We start from the raw sequence: 24257 nt of genomic DNA on the forward strand, positions 1-24257 counted from the left end.
ATAGATTGAGTGTTACCATCTGTTACTTTCTTTGGGGAATATTTGATCTTTATTTCATCTATGCATTGGGTGATATGGTATTTGTTTTTTGTTTTGAGAAACTTGATTACTTTTCACATACCATCTTGATAATTTTTATGTAACTAGTTCTTATAAAGGTTAGAAGCTGAGCTCATTTTGTCATCACAACACTTGGAAGTGATTGAGGGCATGCCACTGTGCCATTCAATTCAGAGATGCATATGATTTCATTCTTTAACATATTTTTTCTTTAAAGGATAAACTTTGTTCTTTCTTTAAAGAATATATTTTTCCTCACTACATTCTAAATTCATGATCATAAACTCTTCTTTCTCCCCTTTATCTCCTTGTTTTCTCTCAGCCTTTCCAATTAGACCTCCTTCCCCTAATTCTGTTGCTGTTAACAAGCAGTACATTTGAAGAAGGAATCACATGATTTCAAGCTAAACAGCTCTGGACTTGAAATCTTGCTTTTCTACTTCTTTACTGTGTGCTGTTGAGCAAATTACCCTCTCTGAGCCTCAGTGAAATGGTACAGTTTTTCCTCCCTCACAGACTTTTTCTGAAGATTAAATATGATGATATGTACAAAGTTCCTAAAAAAACTCAGTAAACACTAATACCTTTCTCATCTTAAATTTTTTATTCTTTGTTCTCAAGTTGCATCCTTTCCCCCAGAGTCTCCAGATGACTCATTTGAACCTCTTGGCAGATCTCTTGGAAAAGATTCAGGATAAACCTTTTCCCCCTCTTTCTGGGATTCATCAGTATTAAAAAGTCACCATTTAACTAACATTTACTTTGATCTCAGTAAGTCCATAGAGTTTAGTTTAGTCAACTTTATTCCATTTAAGTCTGAATGAATCCTAAAATGAGTTTTTAAGCAGGACATAGTCCTCAAGTCTTTTATAAGAAGGAATTACTATCTGAGATCACAGGTCAAGCAAGGAGCTATAATGGTGACTAGTGTCTCCAACAAGCAAGGCTTAAGTATGTTACCACTGAATTCTGTGTTCTGCTTTGGAATTGCTGACAGAAAGTGATACTTTTTGGGTCTAAACTTCCAGCCAGTCTGAATTCGCGCAAGTGCACTTGTGGCTTATCTTCCTTCTGTTTCCTCTGTTGGGAATTCCTCTGCCTGTCTGCTTTTGCTCTTCCCTTCTTTTAAGACAGCTTGAGGGTCATCTTCTTTATGAAATCTCTCCTACTCATTCCTTCTCCTCCCCAACTCCAAGGTCATTATCTCCTTTTGACCCCTTGAATACTCGCATCATCGTGCCAAGAACATTTTTCAGTACTTGCTTGTCCTCCTGCTCCAGGCGCTCAGCCCGATAAGAGCACAGAGGATGTCAGATTTACTTTGAAGCTCTGGACAGAATCTGTGTTCAACTGGAAGAATTAGGAATGTTATTTGATTTACTTAATTACTTGATTTCATTATCTTACACAGATTTTAAGAAGAAATGATGAAAAGTCCTCTTCATCATTCAAAAAGTAATAAAACAAAATAATCCAGACACCCTATAAATACATGGTTTAAAGCAAAGGACACTAAATCCTGAATAAGCTGGGTGATCAATTCTCTACACTGTTTTTGTTTTAAAGATACAACCAGTTCTTCAGGAAGTGATGTCATGGCTACAGAAGTTGTATAGTCAGAACTGGAGTTGGAGATCCTACAAAACAGTTGTTGTTGTTTAGTTGCTAAATTGTGTTCAATTCTTTGTGACCCCATGGACGCTAGCCCTCCAGGCTCCTCTGTCCGTATTTCCCAGGCAGGAATACTGGAATGGGTTGCCATGTACATCTTCCCAACCCAGGGATCAAAACTTACATATAAATTACATGTGTTCTTGGACTCTTTGTTCATTGGTATGATGGGGATATTGATAACAGCTTTTCACAGTTATTGAGAATTTAAGGAGACAATATGAGAATAAGCCAACCTATGCCTGGTTAAACTTGAAGAAGCTATAAATAAAATCTGTGGTATAAGCATGTAACTATAGAAAAAATATATATATATATATATACTCAGTACACAAATGAAAATTTACCACTATAACCCTACTAGTATTTGATTTTGATGAAAAAAATCAAGATTGAAAGCATTTTATTCATTTATCTGGAGGAAAATTCCTTTACAATGTTATGTTGGCTTCTGTGAACAACAAGGCGAATTGGTCATAATTATATATATGGGTCCCCTCCCTCTGGAGCCTCCCTCCCTTGAAGACATTTTAAAACTCAGATTGAAGTCAAGTGAACTGATCAAAAAGCCCAACCTTGGCATAAACTCATCTTAAATAAGCCCCAAGGATGTTAATGCCTTGAAGAAAAGTTAAATGTAAATATTAATAAACTAGTTACTCAGTCATGTCTAAATCTTTGAGACTCTGTGGACTGTAGCCCACCAGTCTGTTCCATTCATGGGATTCTCCAGGCAAGAATACTAGAGTAGGAAGCCATTCCCTTCTCCCAGGGTTCTTCCCGATCCAGGGATAGAACTTGAGTCTCTTGCATTGCAGGCAGATTCTTTACCATCTGAGACATTAGATTAAGTGTGGAAAAGGCATATATGAGGTAACCTTTGAGTGCATGGATGGTTTCCACATAGCTCCTGCCGTAAGGACCTGCCAAGTCGGACCCATGCACTGGGATAATTCATGGGTCTCTGTAGACATAAGCTGTGCTGCATATGAAGGATGAAATGGTAAATTGAGGGGACAGAAGAGAGAGTTCATTGCAGAGTTTGAAAATTAAATAAAGTTTAGTCTTGCTCCATCATCTTTAGGAGAAGATGAATGTAACTCAGGTTAAGTGGAAGACCCCTTTCCGGACCCCCAGCCCAGTTTCCCTCTCATAATGAAGCTAAAGATCTCCATCCAGCCTTGGTGGCTGCATGCTTTATGAGAATAATAATTTTGAAGTTTCAGAGTGCTTCTCCGTAAGAAGCTCATTTGCATAACTGAGTCAAAACTAGAGGTCAGAGTAACTGAAGGCTGTGAGCAAGGACTGGGCTTTGGGCAAAGGAAGCAAAACACACCACCTCCAAAAGCCAGAAGGGAGTTGTGTGAATAAGTTAGGATAACCCAGGCACAGAGATAGCTGATCAATCCTGATAAAATATTTTCTTTACAGTACACAGCATTATCCTTGAGAATATTCTAGATTATAAATTTCTTCAAGACAGACACCAATTCTTAATTCATCCTTTATATTGCCTTGTATCCAGTAAATGCAGGTGTTGCCAGAAAAGGTAGAATTGTTTTCTGTGTTTCAAGATTGTGATGTACTGTAAGTAAACCTTTCGTTCCTGAATTTCTGGTTTAGTCGAGTTAGTGATTTTAGCCATTTTCTACTTTTTCAAGCTCTGCATTTTGGCCTCAAAGGTTATATTACACCTGCTTTTAAATTAGCAAGTCCACTGAATTACCCAAAGATCTAGCAGGTCTACCTTTTACTCTGTTTTCCAAGTTTCAGGATCTTTTTTGTTGTTAGAGTCCCACAGTGGAAATGAAATAAAAGTAATGCATGCTTCATGCAGAGGTGAATAATTAGATATGCAGAAAGTGAGTGTTCTGTTTCATATTCTCCACAACCCCACTCTTCAAGCATAAACCTTGTTAACAGTGATGCTGCTTCCCACATCACTTCAGTGCATATCCAAACACATATCTGTATGTTTGATGTAAACAGGACCTTACTCTTACAGTTGTTATAAAATCTCAAAAATATGATGTGAATGTTTTTCCTTATTGGTCCATGTTCATCATTTTGAATATCTGAATAATACTCTATTCTACAGATGCAGCACAGTCCTCTGTTGATGAGTCTTAAGTTGTTTCCAAGCATTTTCTATTATCGTGGCACTGAATGCATGATTTTCTATGTACTTCTACAAGTCTTTCTAAAGGATGTCTTCTTAGAAGTGAAATGGGGGCATCACAAAGAAAATTTGAACTTTGGAAAGTCATTCTCATATTAACCTCAAAAAAAAACCAATTTGTCCTCTCATGCCAGCTTGTTAGAGTTTGTTTTCTTGCACCTCACCAGTAAGGGGCATAATTAATCCCTCTTTTTTTCCCCCATGTTTATCAATTAGCTACTTTACTTCTGAAGTAGCTTTTGTTTGCATTTCTTTACTTACTATTGAGTTGCCCCCCCTTTTTTATTGCAGTACAATTGCTTTACAGTGTTGTGTTAGTTTCTGCTGTACAATAAAGTGAATCAGTGTAAAATATATCTGCTCCCCTTTGAGCCTCCCACCCATCCCCACCATCCCATCCTCTAGGTCATCACAGAGCACTGAGCTGAGCTCCCTGTGCTCTACAGCCACTTTCTGCTTGCTATCTATTTGACACGTAGCAGTGTAATATACCGGAGAAGGCAATGACATCCCACTCCAGTACTCTTGCCTGGAAAATCCCATGGACGGAGGAGCCTGGAAGGCTGCAGTCCATGGAGTTGCTGAGGGTCGGACACGACTGAGCAACTTCCCTTTCACTTTTCACTTTCATGCATTGGAGAAGGAAACAGCAACCCACTCCAGTATTCTTGCCTGGAGAATCCCAGGGACGGGGGAGCCTGGTGGGCTGCCGTCTATGGGGTCACACAGAGTCGGACACGACTGAAGCGACTTAGCAGCAGCAGTGTAATATACATCTCAATCCTACTCTCCCAGTTCCTCCGTCCTACTGCCCTTTTCAGTTGTTAACTGGACTTTTGAATTTTTTCTTCTGTGAATTGACTATGAATGTCTTTTGTCCATTTTTCTCTTGAATTGCTATCTCTCACAGGAAACTACCAATGAAGCAAACCATTCTAAAGTATAACAGATAGTTGAAGCTAAAAATATTTCAGGCGTGATCCCAATATGCCCTGCCCCTGTAGAAAATCATAATGCACATGTATAATGTTTTTAGAAACACGGTGTTATGCTCCGTTGATTTTAGGTTAGGTCTCTCTTGAATCATTTTTACTGCTAAGCATTCTTTCCAGTCTTTTTCGTATTCCTGACATTTCATGTAGCCTATCATTATTCTCAGTTTTCCCTTTTTAGCTAATCTGTTTAGAGCCAGGATTTGTGGAAGATTCAGTCATCCCAGCAACCCTCAGAGGACAAGTCTAGTCCTTATATGAATGTTTTTTTAAAAGAGGTGAAAAAAAGTAAGGACTTTAAGGAAATATACGGGAGTTGTTTATGCCTTCAGATAGTTAATGTTTGCAATAATAATCCATAGTTTTCTCCCCCAGTACGTTTCTCATCCGCCACTTTCCCACCTTTCTCTCTTCCTTCTTTTCTGCCTTTTGCCCATTTTCTCTGTCTCTCTTCTCCAGCACCAGCTCCGAATCCATTAATTTTTGTCTCCTGGAATTCTAGATAGAAACTCAGTAACATAGGTATCTACTGGTAATTCTTCAATGGTGAAACAGTGGTTGTTCCCATTCAGTAGACCAGAGAGAGGCAAGGATGTCACTTATCCTGTTGTTTACTTGTTTGCCTTTGTGCTCTGGGTGGTAGGGGATATAGATAGGTAATAGCAATTGTAAGTTTAAACTTGGGCTTCCCTGGTGGCTCAGATGGTAAAGAGCCCACCTGCAGTGCAGGAGACCTGGGTTTGATCCCTGGGTTGGGAAGACTCTTGGAGAAGGGAATGGTTACACCCTCCAGTATTCTTGCCTAGAGAATTCTATGGACAGAGGAGCCTGGTGGGCTACAGTCCATGGGGTTGCATAGAGTCAGACATGACTGAGTGGAGATTTAAACTTGGGAAAAGGAAAGCTAAACTATATCTGGATGATATAATTATATTTCTAGAACACCTAAGAGAATGAACTGGAAAGTTTTTTCTTTTTTATTACTAAGTGAGCAAGTTCAGTAGAAGTAGCTTAGTTCAAAACTAATGTATAAAAATCAGTAGGCTTCCTACATCCAAACAGCTACCTGAAGATAGAAATGATACTGACAGAAAACATACCAGTGTGCAACAGAAATCCAGTGACAAAATACCCAAGGAATAATAAGTAACAAAAAATAAGAAAGATCAATGTTTAAAAAAAACTATGACATAAAACTTTTTAGATAAAATGTTGCAGTGGTATAACAAAGCCAAGTTTCCTTTGGCATGATCCCATAAACCTACTAACCAGATTTTTAAAAACCAAATTTGTAAGTTCATAGGCAACATAAAATATGTAACAATAGACAAGAAACTTTTGGCTAAACAGAATGAGAATGGGCTAATCTTATCAGATATTCAAATATATACTTTAATACAAATGCTAATTAAATCAGTTTGGTTCTGGCAAATTAATAGACCAATCAATGGAACGAAATGGTAAGTCTTAATTTTGACCCATATGCACATGAGATTTGGTATATAGTACAAATATATGAAATTAATATGTGATGGAAGTAGCATTTTAAACCAAGGAAGGAGAGATTGGTTACCTGTTCAACAAAGTAGATCTTTATCTCAGTTCTTACACAAAAAGAAATTCCAGATACATTAGAAAATTAAAATGGAAGAGAATTGGAACATAGAATTATTGAAAGAAAACATGGGAAAATTTTAAAATATGATCTAATCTTGAAGATCTTTCTAATGATCATATGAGGGGCCTTGACCTGCCACGGCTTGAAGTGGAGCTTAGCTTTCCAGGCAGAGACTGGGTCACGTTGGAGAGAGCACCAGATCCTAGCCACTAGACCAGTGGTCAGTGACAAGGGCCCTGGCCCTTCAGAAAAGAATTTCCACAAGGGAGGAAAGTAGTGAAGCAGGTATTTACTAGGAGGAAAAGAGAGGATAGTACCTGTGGATAGTCACACAGGACACAGGTGAACTCGCACACACAGAGAGGGAGAGACGTGCCCTTGTGGTAGTTTAAATCACTTATATGGGACATTCCTTCTGACTTTTCTTTGGCCAGTCATTTTGGTTTGCCTGGTTCACAGCCTATATCTGGGCTTCCTTGGTGGCTCAGTTGATAAAGAATCCCCCTGCAGTGCGGGAGACTGGGGTTCAATCCCTGGGTTGGGAAGATCCCCTGGAGGAGGGCAGGCAACCCACTCCAGTATTCTTGCCTGGAGGATCCCCATGGGCAGAGGAGCCTGGCGGGCTGCAGTCCATGGGGTCACAGAGTCAGACAGGACTGAGTGACTGAGCACAGCACAGCTCTGTCCATATTTGGTAGATCTCAGGATCCTCCTTTGTGTGTGCGTGCATCTCTTGACATCACACCCGTTTGACCAACAAGGAGCCTTTCTGCATGTGTGGTCAGGGAGGTCTTCTGACTTGAGAATGAGAACTATGTGGTCTGGGCAAAGCCCAGCCACCTCCCTTAATTGTCCTGCTATTCTCTCCTTGGAGTTTCCTCCACAGGGAATGAATCTCCAATTGCTTTACCCTGGGGTGGGGCGGCATCTACCTCCTGCCTCAAGGCCATCAATCAACATACTGATATTTTCTGTTTGCTTAAAGATACAATCAAAAAAAGTAAAAAATATAAATTAACTATGGTTGCCAGCATATCACTACCAGAGCTGATTTCTTTGGCATATAAACAGCTTGTATAAATCAATTCTAAAAAACCAAATGAGAAAAAATTCTCCCCCTTCTATGGAAAGTAGTATGAGAAATCCAACACTGGGCTTACCTCTGGGAAGGGGAACTAGAGAAACCATGAGTGGGAGAGATTTCCTCTTTGTACTGTGGGGTTTTTATAATACCTTGAGCACAAGTAGTTCCCAAATAAAGATGAGAGAAAGACAGATTGGGCACCGAGTACTTTTTGAAGCTGGAAGTTTCAAAATCTGTTTTCCCCAATTCCCCTTGCTGCCTGCCACCAACCTGTACAAGTAGGAGAAGAAGGGGAAGAAAACGAAAATAGAAATAGTTACATGCATTTCCACTGCCTTCTGTTTTTTTTTTTTTTTTTTCTTTAAATACATTTACCATTAGCAGAGGCTTCCCTGATGGCTCAGATGGTAAAGAATCTGCCCACAATGTGGGAGATGTGGGTTTGATCCCTGGATTGGAAAGATCCCCTGGAGAAGGGAACGGCAATCCACTCCAGTATTCTTGCCTGGAGAATCCCACACACAGAAGAGCCTGGCGGGCTACACAGTCCATGGGGCCACAAAGAGTCAGACACAACTGAGCAACGGACACACACACACCATTAGCAGCTTTTCTCTAAAGGACCTATGGAAAATGTCTTGCTCTACTCACCGCAGGGTAGGCCAATAAATCTGAGACAAGGTATTGAGACAAAAGGACTTTATTTGGGAGCCGGATGACAGAGAAGATGGCAGGCTAGAGCCTCAAAATAAGCACTTGTCAAGGCCTGGATGGTTCTTTTAGGGATCAGAGAGGAGACAGGAGGTGAGGAAACAAACAAAAAAACATTTACTTCTTACAGATAACTTCTAGAGCAGCAAACTTCAGGCAGGGGGATGTTTAGTTTCACTTCCATACAATCCTTCACTGGTGGACAGGGTCAGGCTATCTCCTTGAGGCAGGCCATGATGTTACCTACAAAAACAAAAGTGGCTAGATTAGGGATCCAGTCACAGAAGCAAATTCAGTATGAATTCAAAATTAACCCTTCCTGATTACATATCCTCTAAATGCTGAAGGACTTTTGTATTTCCAGGCTTAATAGATTGCTTTGTGTGTGTGTGTGAGTCAAGAGGAGTTTGATCTTGCCATCCCTCACAAGGCCTCTCTTCATACCACTTTTTATCTTGCCTGAAAGGCATTCTTGCTCAGATTTTACTTACGGGAAAAATAAGTAAGTTCTCTAGAGGGAATGATGGACTTTGAACTATTTCCTAGTGTTTTTCTAGGATTTTTAAAATGCTACATAGCTTAGAGCTACTGAAATTTGATGTACTATCTTGTTACTGAGGATTAAAAAGATGACATATGTGTGTCCGACTCTGTGCCCCCATACACTGTAGCCTTCCAGGCTCCTCTGTCGATGGGATTCTCCAGGCAAGAATACTGGAGTGGGTTGCCGTACCCTCCTCCACGGGATCCTCCCAACCCAGGGATCAAACCCGCATCTCTTTTGTCTCCTGCATTGGCAGGTGGATTCTTTACCACTAGTGCCACCTGGGAAGCCTGAAAGATGACATGGCTCACCTCTAATTTAAATGGTGTTTTTGCTTCCCTGGTGGCTCAGAGGTTAAAGTGTCTGCCTGGAATGCAGGAGACCTGGGTTCGATCCCTGGGTCGGGAAGATCCCCTGGAGAATGAAATGGCAACCCACTCCAGTACTCTTGCCTGGAGAATCCCATGGCGGGAGGAGCCTGATAGGCTACAGTCCCTGGGGTCACAAAGAGTAGGACACAACTGAGTGACTTCACTTTCACTTTCCTCTAGTGAGAGATGTTCCTTCTTTACAGTAGAGAAGAAGGTAAGACCTTTTGCCTTATTAATGGTACTGGCACAGCTGTGTCACATGCAAAGCTGATAGATGTATCAAGACACTGGCTTCAAAGTGGAGCAGCTGAAATTGAAACTTCCTAGTGCACTCTAGCTTTCCCCCTCATCTTATAGGAATATCAGCCTGTGTTTGGATTTTCCAGGCATTTAAAATAACTGGAAAGGACATTACTACTACTTAGAGTCTCACTTTCCAAAACCGTCTTCGAAAACATGGTCATGCTACCTGTAAGTGAAATTACCAGATATGTTCTCCTGCAGAGGAGGAATCCATATAAAAGGTCCAGTTTGTGATTTAGATACTTCAGCTCTTTTTCCAGGAGTATCTCAGCTAATTTCGTGCACCTTAGTAAGTTTGTGATTTCTTTAGCTTCTTTGTACCAATTCCAAGTCCACATCCTGCCAGGAAATGCAGTGAACATGGGTCATTACAATCCTTACAAAAACTTTTTCAGATTTGAAGAACTGGGGTCCAGGGTGAGAAGTATATTTCTACTTTGGGGAAAATAAATTCTGATATCTTCTGTTCCTGCAGAAAATGTCTCCCACTGTCTCTCCGCAGGGTTTTACCTAACAGCTCATTATGGAGCTGTTATTTGGCCTCCTGAAGACTTTTGTGTTCTGTGGGCTTCCTGGATTGTAGCTCTTGGAGAAAATTGTTCCATGTCATTGTTGCACAGCTCATGATTGGTTTAGGCCCATATTTTATAGTTTGTCAGGCCGGCAGGTTATGGAAGCATCAGTAACAAAGAATATATATAGATTTCCAAGTGCATTCTACATTCTTAGCATTTTCTGTATGTTTAGAAGGTACTTGACCATAAAGTGACATTTTTTCTGGGTATCGTGTTGATAATTATAAAAAATTCTGTATATCCCCTTAGTTCCAGCATTCATGTGGAAGTTTAACTATACTAAGTATAAGAATTGATACTTTTGAACTGTGGTGCTGGAGAAGACTCTTGAGAGTCCCTTGGACTGCAAGGAGATCCAACCAGTCCATTCGGAAGGAGATCAGTCCTGGGTGCTCTTTGGAAGGAATGATGCTCAAGCTGAAACTCCAGTACTTTGGCTACCTCATGCGAAGAATTGACTCATTGGAAAAGATTCTGATGCTGGGAGGGATTGGGGGCAGGAGGAGAAGGGGACAACAGAGGATGAGATGGCTGGATGGCATCACTGACTCGATGGATGTGAGTTTGAGTGAACTCTGGGAGTTGTTGATGGACAGGAGGCCTGCAGTGCTGCAATTCACAGGGTCGCAAAGAGTCGGACACGACTGAGCGACTGAACTGAACTGAACTGAAGTATAAAGAAACCATTCTCTCCAGGGCAGACCAGCAAAGGTCTTCAGAATGTACATAAAATCATAGCTTAAATTTGTCACAAAATTCACATTTCTTGAATTTTCGCTTTCTATCAATATCTTCCCTAGTTCTCATATTCCCAACCCATATTCTTCATCTTCAGTCTGTTTTATGTTCAGGTGTCCCAGTGGGAACAGAATGGTGCTTGCAGAATTGATCAGATTACTCAGGCGTTTGATTTAATTGTGTCATTAAAATAAGTAAAAATATCAGATGAACTGGTTTGGGTTTGTCTACTTTGTTTTTATTATTGCTAATATTATTTTTTGACACAGATGTATCTAAATCTCAACAAATAGAATGAATTGAAAAAGGAAATCATGCTTTATTCTTTTGGTAGTATATTTCCCACCTGTCTCTCTCTTATATACACTCAACTCTTCTTGCAACTACCACATTTTTAATGCTTCTAGCACTAAAATACACAGATTCCACTCAGATAGTTTTTGACTGTAAATCCCGGAACAAACTTGCAGTCATAATTTCCTTCCCCTGTGCAGTGACCCATCACTGATTATTTAACTCAATATATTAAAATAGGTTTTTAGTTTGCCTACCTGAGCAATGAAAGGGTTAATAATATTGAACAACAAATTAATAATAATAGCTACTGTTCATTGAGAAGTTATTTTAGCCAACACTATAGTGGACAGTTTATATATACTCCCCCGTCCCCGGGATTCTCCAGGCAAGAACACGGGAGTGGGTTGCCATTTCCTTCTACAATGCATGAAAGTGAAAAGTGAAAGTTAAGTCGCTCAGCCGTGTCCGACTCTTAGCGACCCCATGGACTGCAGCCTGCCAGGCTCCTCCGTCCATGGGAATTCTCCAGGCAAGAATACTAGAGTGGGTTGCCATGCCCTCCTCCAGGGGATCTTCCCAACCCAGGGATCGAACCCAGGTCTCCTGCATTGCAGACAGATTTTTTTACCATCTGAGCCACCAGGGAAGCCTTTTCATGTATAAATGTGTGTGTGTGTGTGTATGTATAAAACTTAGCTTTATCCCTAAGAAGATCTTTAAGTCAGACACAGATGCTGACCGTAGCTCCCAGACACTGAACTGTATTATTTCCTCTGCCTATTAACAACCCTATCGGTATTATCCTCATTTTACAGGCAAGGAAACTGAGGTTGCAAGAAGATGAACCAGTTTTTCAAGGATAGTTGTTAAGCGATATGCAGGGATTCAAGTTCCCTCGGGTCTTCTGCCACCAGTGTACTGTATCCTCTCTATTCAGGACAGGTTTTGTCATTTTATACATGGAGGAACCAATGTAACAAAAATTTAAAACAACATGTCCAAAATTGCATGGCTATCAAGTGATGAAGCAAGGATGTAAAGTCTTGTCTTTCTGATTTCAAGGTCCACGTGCGAAACCATTATGCTACACATTAAAAAATGATTTCTATTCTATCCTTATTTTTTAAACTTTAATATGATTGAGCTATCAGTCACCCATAGGCATTTTCTCTTTCAACTCTGGGAAGTATGTAGATTAGAAATACTCTTCTAAAAAAGTTTCAAATGTCTCTACAGGGAAGAAAGTCCTAAAACTGTTCTAGCTTGAACAGAAAATATTTCCATCTGTCACATTTGTGGATACCACATGGGGTTTTTATATAATGCTTTTGTTTGGTCCTGAAAGCATAGATTAATTTTTACTTCCCTTTGGCAGATAGCCGTACCGTCTGGCAACTTGTTAAACCTTGAGATAAGAATAAAAATTCAAACAAAAAAGTAAGGCGATATCAAGTATATTTAAAATAATAGGCAGACTTCAGCTGAGAAGATGAAGAAAACCCATGGAGCAAGGACCCTTGTGAAACAGTGAGAAATAATGATGACTTTGAATCTGTGTGGCAAACTTCTACTGATGCCCCAGGTGTCCATGACCTGCTGCTGCTTCTTGGAAGCCTCCCTGATTCCTCCAGATAGTATGGAAGAGCATTCTGTTGTAACTTCATCAGAGCTGTTCATTCATTCGATTTTAAATGTATACTCTGTGTTCCCACTGGACTGCATACTCTTTGAAATCAGGGACTGAGTGTTATTATCTTTGTGTCCCTAGTACCTAGCATATTTCAGTTGTATTTAAGCTTTCATCAAGGCAGTTCACAGTCAACAGATAAACTTGCTGAGCACTAATTACATTCTAAGCACTGTGCGAGGCCTTGGCAGATAGCATGAAAAATAATAGAAAAAAGGCGTCTAACCAAGAATGAACATTGGACTTGGAGTCAGAAAACTTGAATTTCAGTCTTGTTTTCTGCTTCTTCATTGTTGGATCTTAGACAACATTCTTGGTTCTTAGTTGGCTAGAAGGAATGTCCGGATTCAGAGTCTTCTAAAGCTTTTAACTCTCCAAATCTAGTTACTTCCTCAGATATAAGGATATGAATACATCTAGAATCACATCTGGTGGATAGTAGGCTCATGTGTGGTCAAAAAGTAGGTCAGTATGGTTAACAGAAGACCTAAGTGTACAGGAATAAACTTCCTTCCATGAGGGTGTAAATATTAAAAACCGGATTTAGGGCTATGAAAAGCAAATCTAGGACGTGCTTAAACTTGTTAAAAAAAAAAGAGTAAAGGACAACAGAAATAAGGTTTTTAGAATTACAATCAGAGCAAGAATAGGAGAGGATAAACCTGATGTTTAGATGAGATGGTGTAGTGTTGATAATGTAACACACAGGCAGAAATCTTCTTTGTCAAGGAGAAAGAGTTTTTGGCTGAGATGTGTAGAATAAAAATGGTCTGGAGGGGATATGAGCTCAAGGTGATGAGTAGATGGTAATGGAGTCCCTGAAACAATGCAAGAGTCTGCATCTCTAGCAAGAAAGGTAGCCAATAAGATTGAATTCCTACTGATGATTTCTGAGCTCTCCAATGAATGGGTATGATCACAGAGGCCCGGAGATGGCCCAATAGCATCCTGGTTTGCAAAGTGAAGAAGCAAGCATGTTGTGTGAAGTTGAAGCTGCTGATCCTAATAGCTAGCAGTTTTGCTAGCAAAATTGTAACTGATTTATGAACACTGAGGATGAAAAATAGGATAATTGATATATAGCTAAAAGTTCAGTTCAGTTCAGTCACTCAGTCGTGTCCGACTCTTTGAGACCCCATGAATCACAGCACGCCAGGCCTCCCTGTCCATCACCAACTCCTGGAGTCTATCCAAACCCATGTCCATCAAGTCAGTGATCCCATCCAGCCATCTCATCCTCTGTTGTCCCCTTTTCCTCCTGCCCCCAATCCTTCCCAGCATTAGAGTCTTTTCCAATGAGTCAACTCTTCACATGAGGTGGCCAAAGTATTGGAGTTTCAGCTTGAGCACCAGTCCTTCCAATGAACACCTAAGACTGATCTCCTTTAGGATGGACTGGTTGGATCTCCTTGCAGTCCAAGGGACTCTCAAGAGTCTTCTCCAGCACCACAGTTCAAAAGCATCAATTCTTTGGTGCTCAGCTTTCTTCACCATCCGATTCTAACGTCAATACATGACTACTGGAAAAACCATAGCATTGACTAGATGGACCTTTGTTGGCAAAGTAATGTCTCTGCTTTTGAATATGCTATCTAGGTTGGTCATAACTTTCCTTCCAAGGAGTAAGCGTCTTTTAATTTCATGGCTGCAATCACCATCTGCAGTGATTTTGGAGCCCCCCAAAAATAAAGTCTGACACTGTTTCCACTGTTTCCCCATCTATTTCCCATGAAGTGATGGGACCAGATGTCATGATTTTAGTTTTCTGAATGTTGAGCTTTAAGCCAACTTTTTCACTCTCCTCCTTGGCTTTTTTTTTTTTTTTTAATAGACATTTATTTATTTTAATTGTCCTCCTTCACTTTCATCAAGAGGCTTTTTAGTTTCTCTTTACTTTCTGCCATAAGGATGGTATCATCTGCATCTCTGAGGTTATTGATATTTCTCCTGGAAATCTTGATTCCAGCTTGTGCTTCTTCCAGCCCAGCATTTCTCATGATGTACTCTGCATATAAGTTAAATAAGCAGGGTGACAATATACAGCCTTGATGTACTCCTTTTCCTATTTGGAACCAGTCTGTTCCATGTCTAGTTCTAACTGTTGTTTCCTGACCTGCATACAGGTTTCTCAAGAGACAGGTCAGATGGTCTGGTATTCCCATCTCTTTCAGAATTTTCCACAGTTTATTGTGATCCACACAGTCAAAGCCTTTGGCATAGTCAATAAAGCAGAAAATAGATGTTTTTCTGGAACTCTCTTGCTTTTTCCATGATCTAGCGGATACTGACAATTTGATCTCTGGTTCCTCTGCCTTTTCTAAAACCAGCTTGATTGTGCGGTAGTTCGAGCATTCTTTGGCATTGCCTTTCTAAAAGCTACAAGTTAACCCAAACTAATTTTGTTGTTGTTGTTTTGGGTAACTTACAGAAGAATATCTGTCAGCTTGTCATTTCACAAAATCATATCTCTTGGGAGAATATGGAAGCACCGAGTGTAACTGACTTTCTTGCTAGACTTATTTATAACTAGTTGAATGACCGCCTAAAAAAATAGCTGCTAATCATCATATTCTTCAGGCCAGGATGCATATTTTGAGGCCCACATCTACTATAGTACCAGATACCAAGTTTTACTAGTTACTTGAATGAATATCTATATAAATTAAAAATGCCCACCTAGGAGGAGGTCTCGAGTGGAAATTCACAGGGTGTAATTCAAGTTTCAGAAGTTTGGGTGAAGCCTTGGATCATGAGAGATAGATTAAAAAACAAACTCTGTGCCCAGGTTAACAAAGTGAAATTCAGTATAGAAAACTTCTTCACTTGAATCTTTAAGAAAAGTCCCAGCCCTACTCTATCCAGGATGGTAGAGAAAGGAGGAGAGTTGGGGTGGTGATTGGTTTGTTCTGAGTCTGCCCCTTCATGTCCTGAAAGGGATCTAGACAGATGTGAGAGGTCAATGCTCACCCAAGGACACACCTTCACTCTCATCTATTCCCAATAAAAATGAAAATGGAAGTCAGTTGTTTCATAGTCACCATTCTAAAGGGGGCTTCGTAGGTGGCATAGTCGTAAAGAATCCTGCCAATGCAGGAGATGCAGTTCCATCCCTGGGTTGGGAAGACCCCCTGGAGAAGGCTATTGTAACCCATTCCAGTATTCTTGCCTGGAAAATTCCATGGACAAAGGAACCTGGTGGGCTGTCCATGGGATTGCAAAGAGAAGGACACAACTGAGCAACTGAGCCTGCAATCACTGTTCTAAAGGTACAAAGCATTCTTTAGGGTCTGGTGTTCTGATAGAAACAGGAATCAAAATAAGAAAAATGGGCAGGTAAAGAAGACCTCAAGTGAAAGCAAATGTGGAGGCCCATGTCATCTCAAATTCTGTAACAGCACAGGCTTTGTAGCCACCTCTGAGCTGTGCGACCTTAGGCAACTTACCTAGACTCCCTGAGCCTTAGTTTTCTCATCTGCAAAATAGAGATCATAAAGATTGTGTCCACTTCCAGAACTGCTGTGATAATAAGTATGTTCTTATACCAAAACACTTAGAATGGTGCCTGACTGTGACCAGTGTGTTAGCTATTATTACTATTATTATTATTAAAACCTAGAAGGATGCTATGATTTGTTATGGTAAGAAGGCTGTAGTTTACAGGATCCCGATTCTCCCATCCCTTCACCTCCAGCCAAAAATGTGGTAAAATGTAGAATGGAGGAGATGTGGCTTTGCAGAATAAATAAACAAGTAGACTTAGGCTATTTTGTGTATACTGAATACTTTGGGTCAAGTTGACAGTGCAGTTTGATGCTGCTGAGGCTTGTGTATTCACTGCTTCTAGATTTTATAGTTTCACTAGGTTTCTATGGTTTTTCTGGTAGTCATGTATGGATGTGAGAGTTGGACTATAAGGAAAGCTGAGTGCTGAAGAACTGATGCTTTTCAACTGTGGTGTTGGAGAAGACTCTTGAGAGTCCCTTGGACTGCAAGGAGATCAAACCAGTCCATCCTAAAGGAAATCAGTCCTGGGTGTTCATTGTTAGGACTGATGCTGAAGCTGAAACTCCAATACTTTGGCTACCTGATGCGAAGAGTTGACTCATTTGAAAAGACCCTGATGCTGGGAAAGATGGAAGGCAGGAGGAGTAGGGGATGACAGAGGATGAGAAGGCTGGATGGCATCACAGACTCAATGCACATGAGTTTGAGTAAACTCCAGGAGTTGGTGATGGACAGGGCGGCCTGGCATGTTGCAGTCCATGGGATTGCAGAGTCTGACATGACTGAGCAACTGAACTGAACTGAACTGTGATTTTCCAATATCAACCCCTCATGTACAAGTTGAGATTAATTTTCCTAAGATGACAACAAATGTATTTTGCATCTTCCTCTAACTCCACTGAGCATGAGTCTAGCATTCAAGCATTTGGGAATGACTATTGCTACCTTTCAAGACCTGGCCCTCCGTCTCTCTCTAGGCCAGCCTGGTTCCCTCCCTTGGTGCTGTGTGCTAAGGCCAGCCAGAGCTCTGTTCCCTAGTCTTTCTTTCTTTCTTGACCTTATCTGAAATGCCATTCACTTGCTTTCTTTCACTCTGATGAATGTTAGAATGCTCTCATCTGTGTGAAGCCTGCTGTAAAAGTCCTGCCTGATGGAAATTTTTATTCTAGGGGTTATCACATTCTGTTCTATGTAGATATACCAGCCCCTTCATTAGCTTTCAAGCCCTTTGAAGCAGTGACTGAGTGTGCGCATTTTTGCTTTTCCTTTCGGGTCACTTTGGCGCTCTGAGTCCTGAAAGAAGCTCATTTAGTGTTGAATTGTTTTGAATGGAATCAAGGGAGGACATTGACATCCAACCTGAACTTGCTAATTCTTGGGCGTTTTGGTGCCTCTGGCTGGCTGGTCAGGGTGGTCTGGCTGAAGAAACTGTGTGAGCTTTTATTTTCCCCTCATTCTGGACTTAATTTCTGTACTCCTCCAGGTTTCTTTCCTTCTCTCAGTCACACTGTTATTCAGCCTGTGCTTTTTCTTCCTGTCCTGCTAACCAGCATTGGTTCTTCCTAAAAGAACCCAGTCCCCCACTGCTCTTTTCCAGCTTTCTCTCCTCATCTGTATTTCTCAAAATATTTTTTTTTCTCTTCCATCCCCCTTTCCTCTATCAACTTTAGGAATAGAAAATGGCATCATAAGGAGAAAATGTTTTAACAAGTTGGGGAGGACTCGGAATGTATATGGAGTGGGAATTCACCGTGGTTGCTTTTAAACCAGATGCAAGCCTTTTGCCCTTGTTTTCATTCTATTCAGAAAGATTTCAGACGAAATCCTTATCCTCCTAAATGGAAATAACTGAGTTAGATGGCTGTTATCTAATCTAAGCATTTTTTTTCAAACACTCGAACTGGTATTGGGTTCAATAAAACATAGATGGACACAGCTTTGTTTTACCCAAGGTTTAGTGGGTGCCCTCAACTGTAGTGTGCATACTTTGATAAACTTCATAGGCTAGAGCTGTGGGTTAGATCATGGTTTGTTCTTCCAACATTCAACTATTTTAATCCAAGCTATAATTCCAATGAAGGATGGATTTATTCACCAGCTTGTTCAGCTAACTAAAACTGTAGGTACCATCCACCACCATGTTATTTAAACACAATTCAGAAATCATAAATAGAAATCCAAAAGGAGAGCTTGATTTCACAAGACAGAATTTGATACCACGAAGAAACTCTTGTAGAAATTTGCCAGAGACCTTGTGGGTCTTAAAATATTCTCTGCTTTCTACTAGCCAGATTTGGCAGCTTGAGAACTATTCATTACAAATAATGACAAATATTTTACCAACTCACAAAATGTTGCTTTTTGTTTTGGCATTACATTTGTTCAAATTTTAAACTAGGAAAGTTAGTACAAAAATCCTGTGGTCATACAGAAATCTCAGGAGAAGTATTATTCCCATACTGAGCATTTTAGCAAATATTTCTTGACACTAACTATGTGTAAGGTATTATATCAAATATTTCTGGTAACAAAAATGAGAGTTAAACTTAATGTTTGACCACAAGTAGTGGAAGAACTAAGACACTGTAATATGGTGAGTGCCATAGAAAATTTGCTAAAATGCTCTGAGGCACGAACTCATGTGGGATTTGCTTAACCAGAGAAGGCTTTATAAAGAAATGGAATATTAGCTTTATAGATTAGCCAGAGGATAATATGTGAAATATGTGAAAGAGATAAAAGAGGATCTAGACAGATGAAACACTATTAATGAAGTCTCAGAAACATTGTATGGAGTTCAGGCAGTATGATTCGGTTTTAGTTTTATGTAACTGAAAGAGAGTAGTTGGAGATGAAGCTAAATTCCATGGGTCTGAAAACCCAGATTAAAACGTTGGTGAGTAATGAGAATATTTTACCTATTCTTCCACTCTGTAAACAACTTCAGAACCATATTTTTAGATAATTAATCTAAGCTTGATTGTGGAGGAAGAGAAATGGAGTTTGGAAGACCAGTTGGGAGGTCATTATAATAGTCTAGTAAGTGTTAATAAGAATAGCACTAAGCTGGGAAGAATAGGATTGGAATGAAGGAGTAGAATTCAGAGACATTCTATAGTGAAAATTTTTAGGATTTAGAACCTGATTAGAGGATAAGAGGCAGAAGAAAAGGAGGACTTAAAGGTAGCTATGAAGAGTCAAGCACAAGAACTGAGGCCATTGAAAAAGTCGGACAAGTCAAGTGGTGGGTAGAAGGTGAGTCCAGCCTGTGTGGAGGGGATGGAGGGGAGCTCAACTTTGCTGGAGAAGCATGATTGTGCGTAAATATGTTCCCCAATGGGGAGCTGGAAGTGTGAAACTAAAACTCAGGCTACAGTTCAAAATACAGACTTGGGACGCATTAGCATTAAGGAAATAGTGGAAGGTGTAGGAGGGAATACGAATGCCAAGGGAGAGCATAAACAGAAGATGGCCACGGACAGGACACTTGGGGGAAGCTTGTCTACTTTTAGGTGAGGAAAAATAAGCTCAAATCGAAATAGTCAGTGAGGTCAGGAAAGAGCCATGAAGACACAGTATCATAAAAAAAGCTGGACAAGAGCAAGTTTCAGGAAAGGAGGGCTCGGGCAATATCATGGAAACAGAGAAGTCAGGAAGATGAGAATTGAGCAGGAGAAATTAAATTTGATAGTTGAGAGTTCATGGGTGGCTTTTGCAAGAGTAATGTTAGAACTGTGAGCTGATGGAATGTATTCTATTTGTAAACCTAAGGTTTGTTTGGGGCCTATTAGGTGTTTTGGGTATTTTCATTTCTTTAAAACAATAATGAAGGATGGTGTGTGTGTGTGTTTAAGAGAGAGAGAAAAAGAATATGTGTATCTTGTGGCCAGGAAACCGTTTTATAATTTTAAGCAATAAAATATAATTTTAACTGATAAAGTTACTTAAGGAAAATGTACCTTGAGCTCACATTTCCCTAATAATAGAAACACTAATTCAGCCAAAAAAGGAAATCTCTAGAATTTTATATTAGCTGATAAACAAAACTTCTACCCAAATTATGTTGATTAAAAAGACATTCTTCTGCCCCATTGCATTACACGAAACAGCAACAACAAAAATATAGAAACACTTGCTGAAATGATGAGTGTACCTCAGAACACAGATTTATCATCGTTTTCTCTTCTTTCCAGAATAAAAGACCAAGCTATGATAGCAACTGGTGGAGTGATAACTGGCCTGGCTGCCTTGAAAAGGCAAGACTCTGCCCGATCACAGCATCATGTCAACCTTAGCCCGTCGCCTGCTGCCCAGGAGAAGAAACCAGTCAGGCGTCGACCTCGGGCCGATGTTGTGGTTGTTCGAGGCAAAATCCGGCTTTATTCCCCATCTGGTTTTTTCCTCATTTTAGGAGTCCTTATCTCCATTGTAGGAATCGCAATGGCAGTCCTTGGATATTGGCCTCAAAAAGAACATTTTATCGATGCTGAGACGACATTGTCAACAAACGAAACTCAGGTCATCCGGAACCAAGGCGGTGTAGTGGTTCGCTTCTTTGAGCAACATTTGCATTCTGATAAAATGAAAATGCTTGGCCCTTTCACAATGGGGATTGGCATTTTCATTTTCATTTGTGCTAATGCCATTCTTCACGAGAACCGTGACAAAGAAACCAAAATCATACACATGAGGGACATCTACTCCACAGTCATCGACATCCACACTCTGAGAATCAAGGAGCAAAAACACATGAATGGCATCTACACTGGTTTAATGGGAGAAACGGAAGTAAAGCAGAATGGGAACTCCTGTGCTTCGAGACTGGCAGCAAATACCATTGCTTCTTTTTCAGGTTTCAGGAGCAGTTTTCGGATGGACAGCTCTGTCGAGGAGGATGAGCTTGTGGTGAATGAAAGTAAGAGTTTTGGGCATCTTGTGCCACCTTTGCTCTCTGACAGCTCTGCCTCTGTTTGTGGCCTCTATCCGCCTCCTTCCAAGACAACTGATGATAAAACCAGTGGCCCTAAGAAATGTGAAACCAAGTCAATCGTGTCATCGTCCATCAGCGCTTTTACATTACCTGTGATCAAACTTAATAATTGTGTGATTGATGAGCCCAGTATAGATAACATCACTGAGGATGCTGATAACCTCAAAAGTAGGTCAAGGAATTTGTCAATGGACTCCCTTATGGTCCCTTTGCCCAATCCCAGTCAGCCTTTCCAGCCAGTCAGTCTGATGCTCCCAAGGAATAATTCCGTTGGGGAGTCATTGTCAAGTCAGTACAAGTCCTCTGTGGCCCTTGGACCTGGAGCTGGACAGCTCTTGTCTCCTGGGGCTGCTAGAAGACAGTTTGGTTCCAACACATCCTTGCATTTGCTGTCATCACACTCAAAATCCTTAGACTTAGAGCGGGGTCATTCCACATTAACCGTTCAGGCAGAACAACGAAAACATCCAAGCTGGCCTCGGTTGGATCGAAGCAACAGCAAAGGATATGTGAAACTAGAGAACAAAGAGGACCCAATGGAGAGGCTGCTTGTGCCCCAGGCTGCAATCAAGAAAGACTTTACTAATAAGGAGAAGCTTCTTATGATCTCAAGATCTCACAATAATTTGAGTTTTGAACATGATGAGTTTTTGAGTAACAACTTGAAGCGGGGAACTTCTGAAACAAGGTTTTAATGTGGAAAACATATCTTATTTTACAAGGATATATATATTTTAAACCTATTTTCACTGGTGTTTCCTTGTTAAAATTTTGGTTACAAGCCTTTTTAATCAAATGGTTTGTAGTATATTAGACCTGGCTGCTTAACTGTGTAATGGAGATGGTTATATGTTTGGATTATTTACTATTGCAATACTCTGTATACTACGTGGGATTTTATTTTTTTCCAAAAGCATGGTCTCTTTTATTAATATGAATACAAAGTATTTCCATCCAAATTAAAGTTCCTTTTCTTTACTTTAAAGTTTTTTCATTGATGAACATATTCTTTGATCGATGATCATATTCTTTCATCTTGATGATCACACATAGAGCAAAGTGTCCAATTTAGAAAAGCCAGGGTACCAAAGTGTGGACTGGAAGTATAAATTCAATGCAAATCTTAGGTGTCATTTTCTGAAAAATTGCTTTAGGATTGGTTAAATTTTTAAAAGGCAAAATATCTGGCTTCTGTTCAAACTAAATAATTGAATTGGTTAAACTTGTTTAGTTCTGTGTAAGTAACTGATATGAATTGGTAAAGTTGGTTGTGACTAGTACCCTGAGCTCTAGGTAGGTTGTATTTTTTCAACATCAGTTCTATTTTAGTGATATTTTATTAAGAAACCATGTATTCAAGAGCTACAGCTGAGAATGCCAGATATTCTTAGGGGTAAGTATCAAAATGCTCTTAGCTTTAACTTTAGATATTCTGGATTGAAATTTCTTTGCAACTGAGTTGAAAAATGAATGAACCAATTTAGTGTTTAGAAGTGCTATCTTGAAATAATTATATATATATGAAGAAAATGTTGACTAATGAATGAAAATATATGCTAGTAAATGCTAACTAGTCTCAGTACCTTTCCCTAGCCATCTCTCTCCTCATCTAATATCCACTCATTCCTACATCCTTGTTTTCCCCTAATATTTCTTAGTTCCTGTTATTTGGAAGAAAATCAGCTAACCTTGACTTTTCTTTTATCTTTGCATATCACTAAGTTGGTGGTTGAATAAAATTTAGTCCTTGGTACATTGCCTTGGAATTTATCTTGTTCTAGAAAGCCTTATGATAATTCCAAAGACTTTCTTATGGCATAATAAATATTTAGGATTATGGTTCTCAGTTATTGAAGATAATAAATATTAAAATAGATTTTCCACCAGGAAATTTTCATGTTTTCCATTAGGGTAACCTAATTTAAAAAAATTGTTTAATGGAACACTCAGGAAATTTTACAAGTTTTTCTCAGTGTGTAAACATTTCTGAACATCAGTATTGCAGTTGTAGAAGAGGAAAAGGAAAATATCTCTGTATTTGTAATTCCCCACAATTCCACCTTGTATTGGCATCATGAACTTCCCTCGATTGAGGCACAGTGTTACTTGTTAGAACATCGAGCCTGTGTATTGTAATAGTGTGGGCTTAATATTTTATGATAAAGCATTTAATAAACCTCCAGTCTTAATATAAGTGTGTGCTCTTCATACATTTGCTATTATTTTTTGAATGAAATACATTTCTGCTTAAAGTACTGCTTTTCAAACTTTCAGATACATTCTACTGAAGGCGCTTGATACCCTAACATCTGCACTGGGTACTGTGGCTTCTTTATTTTCATTTAAAAATTTTTTTATTTTTGGATTAATGAGCTAGGTCCATCCATCTATTGAATTAAGCTATTTTGATATTTTGTTATTTGGATGTGATGCTTAATTTTATGTGTCAAGTTAGCAGACTAAAGGATGTTCAGACTTCTAAGTGTGTCTATTAAGGTGTCTCGCAAACAGACTACCGTTTCAATTAGTAGAGCAAGTAAATTGCCCTTACCAATGCAGATGGATATAATCTAATCCACTGAAGGCCTGAATAGGACAAAAAGGCAGAGGAAGGATGAATTCCCTCTCTCTACTTGAGCTGGGGCATCATTCTCTCCTGCCCTAAGAAATCAGTGCTCCTGGGAACTCAGACTGGGACTTGTACCATTGGCTTAAACCAAAGGCTCCTTGGTTTTTAGGCCTTTGGGTTGGGCTAGAACTACCACCTGCTTTTCTAGGCCTCTAGCTTGCAGGCAGCTGGCAGATAGTGGGACTTCTTGGCTCCAGAGGTAATCTTTCATAATAAATATATGTATATATATCTAAAAATATATATCTGTTAATATCTCCTATTGGTTTGGTTTCTCTGGAGAACCCTGACTAAAACACTGAGG

General features: G+C 39.8%; 1 protein-coding gene across 1 annotated transcript in view; it reads left to right on the forward strand.

Annotated features, from left to right (window-relative positions):
• Positions 1-23518, forward strand: part of TMEM200A (transmembrane protein 200A) — an 86453-nt gene extending 62935 nt beyond the window's left edge. The window contains exon 2 of the mRNA XM_027551523.1: positions 20528-23518. Coding sequence (XP_027407324.1) covers positions 20544-22019 — 1476 coding nt within the window. The 5' untranslated portion in view covers positions 20528-20543 and the 3' untranslated portion in view covers positions 22020-23518. The remainder of the gene's footprint in view (positions 1-20527) is intronic.
• The last annotated feature ends 739 nt before the right edge of the window (positions 23519-24257 follow it).

The sequence above is a fragment of the Bos indicus x Bos taurus genome, chromosome 9, assembly GCF_003369695.1.
Source record: "Bos indicus x Bos taurus breed Angus x Brahman F1 hybrid chromosome 9, Bos_hybrid_MaternalHap_v2.0, whole genome shotgun sequence".
Classification (NCBI taxonomy): domain Eukaryota; kingdom Metazoa; phylum Chordata; class Mammalia; order Artiodactyla; family Bovidae; genus Bos; species Bos indicus x Bos taurus.